This window comes from Cimex lectularius, unplaced genomic scaffold (genome assembly GCF_000648675.2).
Source record: "Cimex lectularius strain Harlan isolate CLEC.00 unplaced genomic scaffold, Clec_2.1 scaffold229, whole genome shotgun sequence".
Classification (NCBI taxonomy): Eukaryota; Metazoa; Arthropoda; class Insecta; order Hemiptera; family Cimicidae; genus Cimex; species Cimex lectularius.
This window is the reverse complement of record NW_019392783.1, coordinates 947,566-960,765: the sequence shown is the minus strand read 5'-3', so window position 1 is coordinate 960,765 and position 13,200 is coordinate 947,566. Positions and strand designations below refer to the sequence as shown.

The 13,200-nt window shown below is 32.6% G+C and overlaps 2 protein-coding genes across 6 annotated transcripts; one reads left to right on the top strand and one right to left on the bottom strand.

The window, feature by feature from the left end:
* Positions 1-69: 69 nt before the first annotated feature.
* LOC106669562 (ATP synthase subunit s, mitochondrial) lies at positions 70-5,071 on the bottom strand. 3 transcript variants are annotated; one of them, XR_001340943.2, is made up of 7 exons: positions 4,858-5,071; positions 1,755-1,855; positions 1,478-1,692; positions 1,208-1,370; positions 1,100-1,136; positions 409-571; positions 70-335 (listed from the first exon to the last, which is right to left on the bottom strand). XR_001340943.2 is itself a non-coding variant. In XM_014399102.2 (5 exons), exons 2-5 carry the CDS (start codon positions 1,853-1,855, stop codon positions 215-217), a joined length of 600 nt encoding a protein of 199 aa, XP_014254588.1. In that variant the 5' UTR covers positions 4,858-5,070; the 3' UTR covers positions 70-214. The 3 variants fall into 3 exon arrangements, 2 of the variants coding, with proteins under 2 accessions (XP_014254588.1, XP_014254589.1); XM_014399102.2 differs by lacking the exons at positions 1,100-1,136; positions 1,208-1,370 and having other exon boundaries at positions 4,858-5,070; XM_014399103.2 differs by lacking the exons at positions 70-335; positions 409-571 and having other exon boundaries at positions 818-1,136.
* Positions 5,072-5,285: 214 nt separating this feature from the next.
* Positions 5,286-13,132, top strand: LOC106669579 (lon protease homolog 2, peroxisomal-like). Of its 3 annotated transcripts, XM_014399151.2 has the most exons (14): positions 5,287-5,527; positions 8,548-8,629; positions 8,699-9,116; positions 9,180-9,315; positions 9,380-9,557; positions 9,620-9,804; positions 9,869-10,016; positions 10,072-10,275; positions 11,820-11,928; positions 11,984-12,138; positions 12,193-12,417; positions 12,473-12,673; positions 12,735-12,845; positions 12,908-13,132. In XM_014399151.2, the coding sequence occupies exons 1-14, from the start codon at positions 5,427-5,429 to the stop codon at positions 13,007-13,009; spliced, it is 2,355 nt and encodes a 784-aa protein (XP_014254637.1). In that variant the 5' UTR covers positions 5,287-5,426; the 3' UTR covers positions 13,010-13,132. The 3 variants fall into 3 exon arrangements, 2 of the variants coding, with proteins under 2 accessions (XP_014254638.1, XP_014254637.1); XR_001340947.2 differs by lacking the exon at positions 12,908-13,132 and having other exon boundaries at positions 5,286-5,527; positions 12,486-12,673; positions 12,735-12,809; XM_014399152.2 differs by lacking the exons at positions 12,735-12,845; positions 12,908-13,132 and having other exon boundaries at positions 5,286-5,527; positions 12,483-12,574.
* Positions 13,133-13,200: the final 68 nt, after the last annotated feature.

Sequence of the window (13,200 nt, the reverse complement as noted above, 5' to 3'; positions counted from 1 at the left end):
GTTAATTTTTTAATTGACTTTTACTGTATCATGTACAAATTAAATACTTTTTTGATTAAAAAGCAGAAGTTTTGTGAATTTTCCTTTTCTTTATTTTCAGACAAAGAAAATATCGTTACATAATCAAATTATATCTTTGTCTCCTGCACAACTGATGCATCACAATATTAAAGCAAGGGACAAATAAATAAATGACTCAAATCATATAAACTAATTATTCAACTTGATCGACTTGGGTGACAATGCAGCCCGGAATCGCTTCCCTGATGTCACTGGCGATTTTATCTGGGTTTTTCAAATTCATCATATTGCCGAATGTAAAATCTTGAAGATTTCTGCAATAAAGAATACAAATATTTATTTTTTTCTTCGAACAGATTTCTTTTTTGTTAATGCACTGTGGCATACACAAGGTTGCTGATCTTTAATAACCCTTCGTCGGTTATTTCTTGACAGTTCGTTATTGTGAGACAAGTAAGCGAATCTTTCAGAAACCGCAGCTTTGCGATGGCCATGTTGTCGACAAACCAGCAGTCATGCAGCGTCATTATGCGTATATGTTTGCACCCTTCTAATCGGTGAAAAACAAAAATAAAGTCTTTTAAACATGAAATTTTTCACAGTACCTTTTAATTAATACCAGTTTTTCAGGATTTATGAAGAAAAAAATATACACAATTTTCGATAAAGTTGTTGGTCTGAATATAGTTCCGAATATGAACCATTCATGACAAATGATCAGTAATGGTCACAACGTGAAAAATTGTAAGTTATGTCAAACAATGTAATTGATCATCACAATTATAATTAATAGTTATAGCTTATATGTTATATTATTCCTCAATATATTCTTGTGTTTAAAAAAAAAAAATGGCTCTTTGACAATTTTGCCCTAAACGAGACAGCGCCTTAATTCATATTTCCATTATAAATTGAATCAAATTGTTATGTTGGCATATGTCTTTTAATAATATAAAGTGTTTGCATTTTGTTGATATGAGATTTTTTTTCCAAATTGAATGAAAAATCAGCACAGGATAATTTTGCAACCGGGTAGTTCAGAAGCAAGGTTTTCAATGTTCTTTTCAAAGTTTCTCACGTTTTTAAGTTTCCCGATAGTCAAGAATCTGAGATTGCTAAAAATAAATGAAGCATTAATACATTTTTGTTTTGCCTTTTTCTCTTAGATTCAGTAATTTCTATTTACCAGAGATGCTTGAGATCCTTGATTCCATTCTCTGTTACCATGTCACATGCGATGATTTCCAAGTTGACGAGTGAATCTTTAAGAACACCTAGTTTTAACAATGCTTTGTCGCCAACGAACCAACATTTTTGAAAGGACAATGTACTTAAATTGTGACAGCCACCTAGTTTATAAACGGTATGATCAAATTTCAAAAAATCCAGAAAGTGTCTCATTAATAAAAAGGTACCGTGTTTCCTACAAGTATGATGTTGAAAAGAGGTGACTTACTGAAATGGTCGAAACCGTGGTGACTTATAGATGCCTGGTCGGCTTTCACTTCTTCAATGTTGTAGTTGCCGGTCAATTTTGGGTCCAGTGGGAGGCTGTTGTAATGTCCGACGAAATCCGAGTTGCCGATCCACCTGATGAAAGCTCCGTTCTTCATTAGCCATTCGGCGCAGGCTCTGTCGGGTCCGACCTCTTTGACCCTCTCAGCTGAAACCCTGTGCAATCAAAATTTCTCATTAAAAAAGTTTAATGATTTAAAATTCGCCGATGTCCATACCTGTTGAAAATAAAATTCAAGGAAGCAAAAAACTCCCTTTTTGGAGGGGACGTCAAACTTTTGCAATGCTGCAACGCCTTCACTGATGTTGGAATCCACATCTAAATACAAATTTCAAAAATAAATACTGCATATGGTCCATTCCAACATACCAGTTTCTAATCTCAAAACAAAATTGTTTCTAGTTTTTCAGCATAGGCAAGGCCCAGATTTCAGCTTCATACCATAACGGTAGTTTTAATTAGGGAATCAAACAAACAAACTTCAGTAACCCTGATATCAGATTTTAATCAATTACCCAGGGATATTTAGACATAAAACATTCTCTGCCTTGATAATAACATGCCAGAAGCAGAAAAGGGGAAAAGTCAATATCTTAGGTAGATAAAAGAATAGAGATTCATAATAATGAAGTGTTTTCAATCACTTTTACATCAATTAAATAGTAAAATTTTGATTTTATGTATATTTACTACAATCGAGCAATTATTTTTACAATAGCATAGGAATACATTTGATTTTTTGATTGTATTTCTGCTAGTATAAAGTTAAGTGAAAATCTACTTTAATCGGTGAAAATGGCTTTGTAATAATGGTCAATTTCAAGTTGTTATATCACTGTTGGTGAAAATGGCTTTGTAGTAATAATCAATTCCTAAGTTGTCATGTTTTTGTTGGTGAAAGTGCCTTTTGTAGAAATAGTCAAAGTTGTTATATCTCTGTTAGTAAATGAGGCTTTGTAGTAATAGTCAATGCTAAAATTGTTATGCCTTATTGGTAAAATTGGCTTTGTAATAACAGTCAATTTCAAGTTGTTATATCACTGTTGGTGAAAATGGCTTTGTTGTAATATTTAATTCCTAAGTTGTCATGTCTTTGTTGGTGAAAGTGGATTTGTAATAATGGTCAATTACAAAATTGTTATATCTCTGTAAGAAACGAGGCTTTGTAGTAATAGTCACTTGCCATTGCTAAAATTGTAATGCCTTCATTGGTGAAAGTGGCTTTGTATTAATGGTCAATTTCAAAGTTGTTTTATCTCTGTTGGCGAATGGGGCTTTGTAGAAATAGCCAATTTCAGAATTGTTATATCTCTGTTAGTCAACGAGGCTTTGTAGTAATAGTCAATACTAAAATTGTTATGCCTTTATTGGTGAAATTGGCTTTGTAATAACAGCCAATTTCAAGTTGTTATATCACCGTTGGTGAAAATGGCTTTGTAGTAATAATCAATTCCTAAGTTGTCATGTCTTTGTTGGTGAAAGTGGATTTGTAATAATGGTCAATTTCAAAGTTGTTTTATCTCTGTTGGTGAACGTGGCTTTGTAGAAATAGCCAATTTCATTGTTATGCCTTTATTGGTGAAAGTGCCATTGTAAAATAGGCAATTTCAAAGCCTCTCTTGGTAAACATTCCCATGTAGTAATGGTCAATTCCAAAGTTAAACTGTGCAATTTCCTCTTTTGATCTACAGGGTGATAAACCTATTGTTAATTATATACCATCTTTGCCTATTCTCGCTTCTTTTTTGTTGGTTCATTCTGGTTCTGAACCAACAATAATCGGCGAGGAGAGACTGTTTTACAATAAATTCCAAATTCCATTCTGTGTTATTGGACGGCCTTTGTAGTAATAGTCATTTAAGTCAATTCAGAGGTAATTAATTCTTTGAATGTGCCTTTACTTTCTCATTTATAGTCAATGCATTTGTAATAAAATTAACACGTGACAGTGGTTTCGCCAAAGCAAAAAAAAAGTACAATTAATGCTGTACTGGTACTTTTGAGATAGCAATGTTTTGTCATAATTGTCTATTTTGGCAGAGGTTCTTTGGTGGATAATTAGATTATAAAAGTCAATTCTGTGATACTTGTCTTTGTAGGAGGGGATGTCTTTCTAGTAATTATCAATTGTCAGTAAGTGCAAGCGACTTTGTACTGAATGTTATTACAGTCAATACTGTCGTCCTTTTTTGGTAGCGATGTTTCATCTTAATTGTCTATTTTGTCTAATTATAGCCTTTGTTAGAAGGGCAATTTTTTAAATATAATTAGTTGATTCTTGACATCCTAGTAATAGAAAAAGAATAGCTAATGTAACAGTAGTTAATTCTTTGTTGAAATATTTTGGAGAAATAGTCAATGTTATGTCTTTGCTGGTGAATGTGCCTTTTTCTAATAATTGTCAATTCCAAAATTGTTTATCTTTGTTGGTGACAGTCAATTCTGAGTGTTCTATGGTACTATACTGATTCTCATGCTTTTCATTTATGGTACTTTTATGTTAGCTATGTTTTAACATAATTGTCTATTTTGTCAGACTTTCTTGATGTAAGAATAGTTAATCGTTTGTTAATTTTTTTTATAGTAGTAGTCAATTATGTCATTTTCTCTTTGCTCCTGAACTACTTTGTTGGTAATAGTCATTCTGAGTGTTTTGGGTACATGTCTTTTTAGTTTTCAATTTATGATACTTTATGTTTACAATGCTTTAATAAATTGTCTATTGTGTCAGACTTTTGTTGCGTTCATCAATTATATGATAATTTTCTTTGCGGGCGAGCGACAATGGAGGTACTATTTTTGTAATAATCAATAAGAATTTTTAGTCAGTATTTTGACATTTTATTTTTTAACGTAGAATGTTTTTAAATTTATTAGACAAATGTAAGTTTTAAAGATGAAGTTGGTGACACAAAACAGGGTACACAATCATTTTCTAGCTTTCACAAAAAAACATTACAACTAATTTTTTAAAATTTTCCTTGTCTACCAAGTTGATTAAGAACCGACTGTCGTGATCATTATTGACAGTCAATGAATCAATTGAAATGTCATTGTTTGAATAAAATCGGGGTGTAATCAAGCTCGGCCAATGATATGTTAAAGCAAAATGGAGCAAGGTTGCCCAAAATACATTTAGCTGCGCAATTTAACCTATTCTTTGTATTGAAAAAAATAGACTTTTTTTAACGCTTTTTGCTGAAAAGCTAGGAGATTAAAAAACAAATCAAGCTTGGCTTTATGGAAAACAAAAATAGAAAAAGTAACAAAAGAAAGGATACAAGTTTTAAGGGTTTTGACAGGGAAAGGAAGAAACTCACGTTGATTCTTCTTTTTCACCGCGTCCACATCAACTTTCTCTTTATTTCATGGATGAGAGCCGCAGTGGTTATTAAACAGAAATGGAAAGAGAAAAACGGGGAAAAAAAGAAATTTGATTTGTATTAAATTTTGCAACTCGTTTACATGCCAGACCAGACATGGACAAATAAGTGATAAGAACAGAATGATAAAACTGATGTAAAATAAATCGATTCTGAGTAATCAAATAATCGATTTTTTACTTCAATTTTTATTTAAAAATAAAATATTTTATTTATTTGTATTATTTCCATGAGTAAAATAAATTATTTATTGCTTTCAATATTATGTATAAAGAAATGAAAACGTTTTGTTTAAAACAAAAACAATTCTTTACTAATAATTTTTTTTTAAAAATCGATTTAAGCCCGCGTTTCTAATTTTGAAAAGGTTTCTTTATGATTGTACAAAAATCAAGATCTAAGATAAAAAAAAGTTTCTGGGTTTAATGTTTAACTGCGTAGAAATTAATCACCGATCATTCCAGACCGTTCTGCCCTGACTCCTCGTTCTTCTTACGATTGACAATATGATTAAAGTGAAACTGCCGAAGAAGGTCGGCCTGATCTTCTCCGACACGGTCTTACTCCCGGGCATGTCCAAGAAGATAGTCATCTCATCAGAAGACAAGTGAGTCCATCTCTGTGATCCGGAAGGTCCAGCTCGCAGAAGAACAATTTCAAATCATTAAATAATACATTTAAGTGTAAACTGGTGTTAGCAAACTTGCAGAGAAACCGTTGAGCTACTCCACTTGAAGCAGGTGTTTTGAGTATGGACACAATCATGGAAGAAATAATGTCCAAAAGCACTTAAAAACCAGCAAACCTAGCTATTCTTCATTATCTAGTATCTATATGCTTAATGTATGTTGCTATCTGATAATTACAAGCATCATGAAAGGCACATTAAACTTCTTACCTTACTAATTTTTTTGTTACATAATTATTTAAACCAGTTATTGCGATCCACAATTCATTTAAATATGACATCCTGGATCCATAACTGAAATTGGATTCACAAAATTTATCTGTTAGTTTGTTGAAAATAACTAATTATTAGTGACATTAAAGTGACTATTACTAGAAAGACACAACCACAATCGATTTATACAGATTTTTGTAGGCTATTAATACAAAAGGAACAAGTTATTGAATTGGTTATTGACTATAAAGACAACAACATTCAACTACCCTTGAATTATTAAAATACACTCTCACCAAAAAAGTACTCTCACAGATCTGGCTAATAATGACTATTTCTACAAAAAAAAATACTTTTACCAGCAAATAACTAATCAACCACTTAATTTAATATTATTACATTACAGACACACCAACAAATAACAAATTAATTGTAATCATTAATTAATTAATTAATCTTACCAAAAAAGATCCAACTACCTTTGGATCGACAACTACAAAGCACTTCTACAAGTAAAGTAATCTCACAGATTTGGCTAATAATGACTAATTCTTGAAAGAAAAAAAAACTTTTAGCAACAAATTAGCCACTTAATTGAATATTATTATACTACAAAGACACTTCCACAACAAAAGATACTAACCCTTGATTGACTATTACTACAAAGACACTTCTACCATTAGAGATTTAGCTTTTAATGACTATCTCTACAAACACACTTTTACCAATAAATAACTATTAACTACTTAATTAAATATATACTACAAAGACATTCGCACCAACAAATAACTGATTAACCAGTTAATTGATTATTACTGTAAAAAAATATACCAAGAAAGATCCAACTAACCCTTGGTTGACTATATCTACATCTAATACATCTTTACCAACAAATAACTAATTAACCACATAATGGAATATTATTATACTACAAAGACACTTCCACAACAAAGAACTGATTAACCATTTAAAAAAATATACCAAGAAAGATCAAACTAACTGTTGATTGACTATTACTACAAAGACAATTCTACCAACAAAGTAATCGCAGAGATTTAGCTTTTAATGACTATATCTACACACACAATTTTACCAACAAATGATTTATTAACCACTTAATTGAATATTATTATTTTACAAAGACAATTATGTGAGCTAATAACTGCTTAAACATTTAATTAAATATTATTACAATACAAAGACACTTCCACCAACAAAGAACCGATTAGCCATTTAATTGAATATTACTGTAAAAAAATATTTGAAGAAAGATCCGACTAACCCTGCATTGACTGTTACTACAAACACATTTCTACTAATAAAGTATTCTCATGTAATCCCACTTTTTTTCTTTTTTTATCGCAAATTGATTTTTCTTTAAGACATTTTTTGCATTTTATCCCACTTTTTTTCTTTTTTTTTTTTTAAGCAATAAAAATTTCAATTATGAGATTATATGAACCCTCAGGGTGCCAGTGTTTTTAAAAAAAGTCCATTTGTAAAATAGTCGCGTTTGAATGCAGGGCCGCTACACTCGAAACAGGGACCTTTACCTTACAGTGATGTGATGTGTCAATGCCTAAACTGTTGCGGCCACCATTGCCCCAAACAAATAACTAATTAACCGCTTACTTAATTGAAGATTATTATATTACAAAGACACACCAACAAATAAGTCATTAACCACTTAATTGTAGTATAATAATATTTTATTACACTACAAAGTCACCAACAAAGGAATTAACCATACAATGGATCATTATTGTAAAAAAAGTACCAAAAAAGATCTAACTACCCATGGATTGACTATTATTACAGACACTTTTTCCAACAAATAACTAACACTTAATTGAATATTAATGTAAAAAAATTTGTCAAGAAAGATCTAAATACTTCTAAATTGACTAATACTACAAAGACACTTTTACTAACAAATAACCAATTAACCACTTAATTGAATATTGTTACATTCATAAATAATCTGTATCTCTGTATTGTCTAAATAAAAAATTCAAATGTTATTTGCCAAGCTTTCGTTCTATTTTATGGTTATCATCAGAGCAAAAAAGTCTACAAATTGAGATAAATAAGTTTTTAATAAATAGTTTCAAAATTCTTTGAAGACTGACTCAGTCCCAATGTTGACAAGGTCTGTAACACTGTCATTATTATAATGCAATGACACTTCCTCTAACAAATAACTAATTCAACACTTGGTTGAATATTGTTACACTACAAAGATCTTCCACCAACAAAGACTAATTGACCACTTTATAGACTATTAGTGTAAAAGAAATGTATATACCAAGAAAGATAGTCAACCCTGAATTGATAGTGACTATAAAGACACTTCTACAATAAAATAGTCTCACAGATTTTATTATTAATGGCTATTTCTACAAAAAAAATATTGAGTTACAAATAATTAACTGAGTAGTATCATACAACAAATATACTCTCACTAATAAGAAACTATCTAAATCAGCTACTACTGCAAAGACAAATGTCTGCTTATGTATTGACTAAATATTATTTTACAATAAGTAATTAAGTAATTATATATTTTTGTCAGTTCAGGAGATTGGTTTAATATGGTTAAGGGGTACATTTTAGCATTTAAATCTTTGTTGCAAGTTGGGTCACAATTTATAGTTTTTAAAATCAAATTGATAAAGGATATTTTCAAAAGCACACCACATAATCAATTATTGATTTTAATTTTTCAGTATAAAAACGCTCAAATATTATATGGAATCTGAAGATGATGACTATATCTTAGGCTTTATCCCATCAAAAAATGAAGAAGTTGTAAGTTGTATTAAAAAAAAAAAAAAGACTGCAATGATAGATAATTCACATTTTTTGTCAATTTTACAGATAAAGGAGAAAGGCATGATTGGCTCGCTAGGATATGTCAAGAACGTGTACACATCTCAAAACGGAGAGTCGAAGTTGCACGTTGTCGTCGTAGGTATTTGCAGGTTCAAAGTTGCCAGTTTGGCAGGCGAAGTAAAAGTGCCTATCATCATCGTTAAAGACTTGATAGTAAAAGAGACGACTGAATCCATTGAAAACTGGCAGACCCTCGTATCGAACATCCCCAGAATATTGAAAAAGCAGCTGGCTTTCGAAGGCGCCGCCCACTTTGGGCTCGCTTCGCACACAAGAATAATGCTGATCGATGCCTGTGCTGATATCGTTGCGACCACTTTTGAAGACCGCGTTGATATTTTGATATCGCTTGATCCTCTAGAAAGGCTCAAGAAAACTGTTGCTTTAATTGAAAAGTACGAAGGTGAGTTTAATTTAATTTTTTTTATTTAGAAGAAATTTGTCAGGTAATCAAATATTTTTGTAGATGATACTGTAAAAATGCAATATCCTGCGATAATGGGTTCAAACATGCCTCTACCAGGTGGTGGATCGTATATAATCAATGGAGGGCCTCGTAACTCAAATGTAAAAGACATCAAAGATCTTCGTGAGAGATTAAAGTATGTTTTTATTTCTTTTTTATAAATATTGACCAACTGAAATAAAATTAATTGAAATTTTTAGAGCGGTTAATTTACCAGAAGCGGCGAGCAAAGTTGCAGAGCAGGAACTTGCAAAATTGGAAAGGATGTCAACTAACAACCCAGAACACGTTGTAATCCATTCGTACCTTGATCTTATCCTCTCACTCCCATGGTCCGTGTCCAGCACAAAGGAAATAAACATAAGTGAAGCCAGAAAGGTATTTTAATTTTTAAACATAATCTTTCAATAAGTCAATTTACAATTAGATTTTTTTTTCAGACTTTAGACAAGGATCATTACGCATTAATGCAAGTGAAGAAAAGAGTTCTTGAATACTTAGCTGTAAAACGTTTGAAAAAGGACAACCTGAATGCACCGATACTTTGTTTCGTTGGGCCACCAGGAGTTGGAAAGACGAGTGTGGGCAGGTCGATCGCAAACATCATGGGTCGCAAGTTTCAAAGGTTATTCTTTATTTTAAAATTTAAAACAATTTTTAAAAAATGTTCTAATTATCATTTTAAACAGGATTTGCCTTGGCGGAGTGTCTAACCCTAGTGTAATCAGGGGCCATAGGAAAGCCTATGTCGGAGCGATGTGCGGACGCATAATACAAGCTTTGAAAAACGCCGGTGAAAACAACCCCGTAATACTATTCGATGAGATAGATAAGCTGGTAATTTATTTTGTACATTTCCAATAAGGGATTTACAATAAATAACTTTTTTAAGGGGTTTGGAACACAAGGCGATCCATCGTCTGCGCTCTTGGAAGTCCTAGACCCAGAACAGAACAGGCATTTTGTTGATCATTATCTGAACATACCGTTTGACCTTTCACAAATCGTTTTTCTGGCGACGGCCAACACAATTAAGACAATCCAGCCAGCGCTAGTCGACAGGATGGAAGTCATAGAAGTCTCCGGTTACACAACAGTATGTACAAAATATTTTATTATAATTCAGTATTTTTGTTGATAAAGTTTATATATTGGAATATATTGGGTTGGTGCAAAATTAAGGCAGGTTTTGAAAATTTGTTTCAATTTTGCAGGTGCTTGTCATGTAAACAAAGCTAAATCTTTAATGGATTTTAACTGTTACCTTTTAAACAAAACATTTTAGTTTATTAAATCCATTATATTTAGTGGTCTATTGATCAAATTACTTATTTCAATTAATTAATCTTTTTATATAAGGTTTTTTATTGAAATGAAAAAGTGCGACGAGCAAGATTCGAACCCGCTGCTCTACAAGAGGTAGAGCAGCAGCCTATTTAGCCGAAGGTCATGGGTTCAAATCACACTCATGGCACTAACTTTTAGTTTATATTGAATTTTATAATAGTGAGGACCCGTGAAATTAAATATGTGCAAACTAGATTTTGATCAAACACTTGTACAAATTTAAACTTGGGTGAAGTGTGGCCCAAACCGCACATAACATCAATACAGTTTCGGGAGCGGGAAGCATTACCGAATGCAAGGTGCAGTGATGGTTTCAGAGATTTCATCTTGAAAATTTCGATCTTGAAGAGAGGGAATGTCGTGGTAGGCCTTCCATTGTGGACTATGACCGATTCAAAATGTTGATTAAGAAAATCGATTCTATCATATTTTTATAATGTACGAGTTAGAAGCTGTAGCTCTTTGATATTTAATTAGGCTAAAAACAAGTAAGAGTAAGGTGGTTCTATAGAAAAAGTATCTAGCGATTAAAAATCAGTATGTCATACCGATTGCCTCCGTGTGAACTGGGCCTCAGACAAAAAGACTTCCAAGACATTCAGAAATAAACTAACTCTTTACAAGACATTACTGCAACCATTTTGGACATATGGAGCCCCACTAAGCCATCCAGTATTCAGCACAACCAATCCTTCCAATCAAAAGACAAGACTTCAATTAATCAAAGATCATTACTACTAAGTAAAGTAATTCCTGTCCTAAAGGAGGACTTATGACTACCCATTGGGTGTTGCAAATGAGGGATCCAACCTCTTTACAATAAATTTTTCATACAATAGTATTAAAATTAAAAATTATCTAATTTTCTATTTTCTAATTTTAATTAAAAAACCACCTGAATTCAAACTCAGGAGTGCTAGTGTGGCAAATACGATTTGGGCACCCTAACCACATGGCAGCCACGGTCCTCTCTTTCTATGTTACCAACCTCAATGTTCCTTTTGTTTAACAAACTCAAGCTTTCAATCAATCTTACACCCTACTGCCCAAGCTTTCTCTACACTTTGCCTTAATCGACAATGGCCTCCTGACCTCCTCATCCTTTAATCTCCCACAACAAGTGCCAGCGTTGGCTGATTTTTCTTAACATGTATCCTCTGGGTGTGTTGACTGGTAGAGGAAAAATAAATAATAATAAATAATCTACAAATAAATTTTAAAAATTTCAACTTTGGCCAATTTTTTCTATGCTGAAATCAATATGACAGCTTAAGACAGGTTTTTCCATTACAGGAAGAAAAATGTCAGATTGTTAAAAGCTACTTACTACCTAAACAAATTGACATGCATGGTTTGAAGCCCGAGTATTTCCATTTACCAGACGAGTCCATTGAATATCTCAGTAAGTCATTTTAGCCTATTCTGATTATATGTATATTATAAGCAATTTTTTTTAGTCAGAAGATACACATTAGAATCAGGAGTAAGAAATGCCGAGAGAAACATCGCCGCAGTATGCAGGAGCGTGGCACTTACGGTTGCTGATTCAAACACGCATGAAGATATATTCCCTATTGTCATCGACCAAGATAAAATCATTGAAATACTAGGGGTAAGGTTTTGAATTAAATAGAAAAATTACGATTTTGGAATGGTCAATTTTCAGAGGGAAAAATTCAGCGAGACGAGCTTGGAAGATTGCCTGGCAGGGGTTATGTCAGGAGTGGCTGTCGGGCTTTCTTACACCCCTGTTGGAGGTGCGATCATCATAATCGAGGCGCGTCAGTTCCCATACGGAAAAGGCGAACTCTTACTGACCGGCCGAGTTGGGAAAGTCCTGTCTGAATCCGCGAAAATCGCCTTGAACTGGGTTCGAGCGAATGCTGCGATGGTAAATTCATTTTCAATATCGCAGCCTTCGTGTTTTTAATGTATCAAATTGTCAGTACGGTTTAGTAGAGTTCGGTGAAGATGTGATGAACGAAATTGATGTGCATGTCCATATGCCGGCCGGTGCTGTGGAAAAAGAAGGCCCTTCGGCAGGCGTCACTCTCGCCACGGCGTTGATTTCACTGTTCGCAGACATGCCCATCGTACCTGACCTTGCCATGACTGGGGAATTATCCCTTCAAGGGCAGGTATTGCCGGTAAGTTAAATTATAGATTTATCATTCTATATTTTAAATATTTATTTAAATTTATTTATAGGTGGGAGGTATCAAGGAAAAAGTCCTATCTGCCGTGCGTAACGGGATCAAAAAGGTTATCATGCCCAAAAAATCAGAATCTCTTCTTGCCGACATTCCAAAAGAACAGCTTGTCAGTTAAAATATCCTGAAATACATTGTACTGAATAATAATTAATTAATTATTCTTTCTAGGACAACATTGACATCATCCTTGTAAACAAAATGACAGAGGTTATTGATATCGCATTCAATGGAAGATTGACCACTTACATGAAACTATCAGCTAAGCTTTGAAAAACGAAAACAAAATAAAAATGCTCATGACAGTATAGTATTATGCTATAGTTAAAAAAAAAAAAAAAAAAAGATTGTGATAAATTAAAAAAAAAGTGATATTTTTCACGGCAATGTCTATTTTTATATAAGGAGTTTAGTATATATTATTTTAATACATTTCCATCTTTTGAAAATAAGATGAAAATAAA

Bases quoted from the DNA above. Each gene is read 5' to 3' on its own strand.
- LOC106669562 (XM_014399102.2), bottom strand. From the start codon at position 1,855: ATGTGGATTCCAACATCAGTGAAGGCGTTGCAGCATTGCAAAAGTTTG. The intron at 1,693-1,754 runs GTATGGACATCG...TTGATTGCACAG, and splicing joins TTGAATTTTATTTTCAACAG to GGTTTCAGCTGAGAGGGTCA. The intron at 572-1,477 runs GTAAGTCACCTC...TTCACCGATTAG, and splicing joins CCACGGTTTCGACCATTTCA to AAGGGTGCAAACATATACGC.
- LOC106669579 (XM_014399151.2), top strand. From the start codon at position 5,427: ATGATTAAAGTGAAACTGCCGAAGAAGGTCGGCCTGATCTTCTCCGAC. The intron at 9,316-9,379 runs GTATGTTTTTAT...TGAAATTTTTAG, and splicing joins GATCTTCGTGAGAGATTAAA to AGCGGTTAATTTACCAGAAG. The intron at 10,276-11,819 runs GTATGTACAAAA...TTTCCATTACAG, and splicing joins AAGTCTCCGGTTACACAACA to GAAGAAAAATGTCAGATTGT.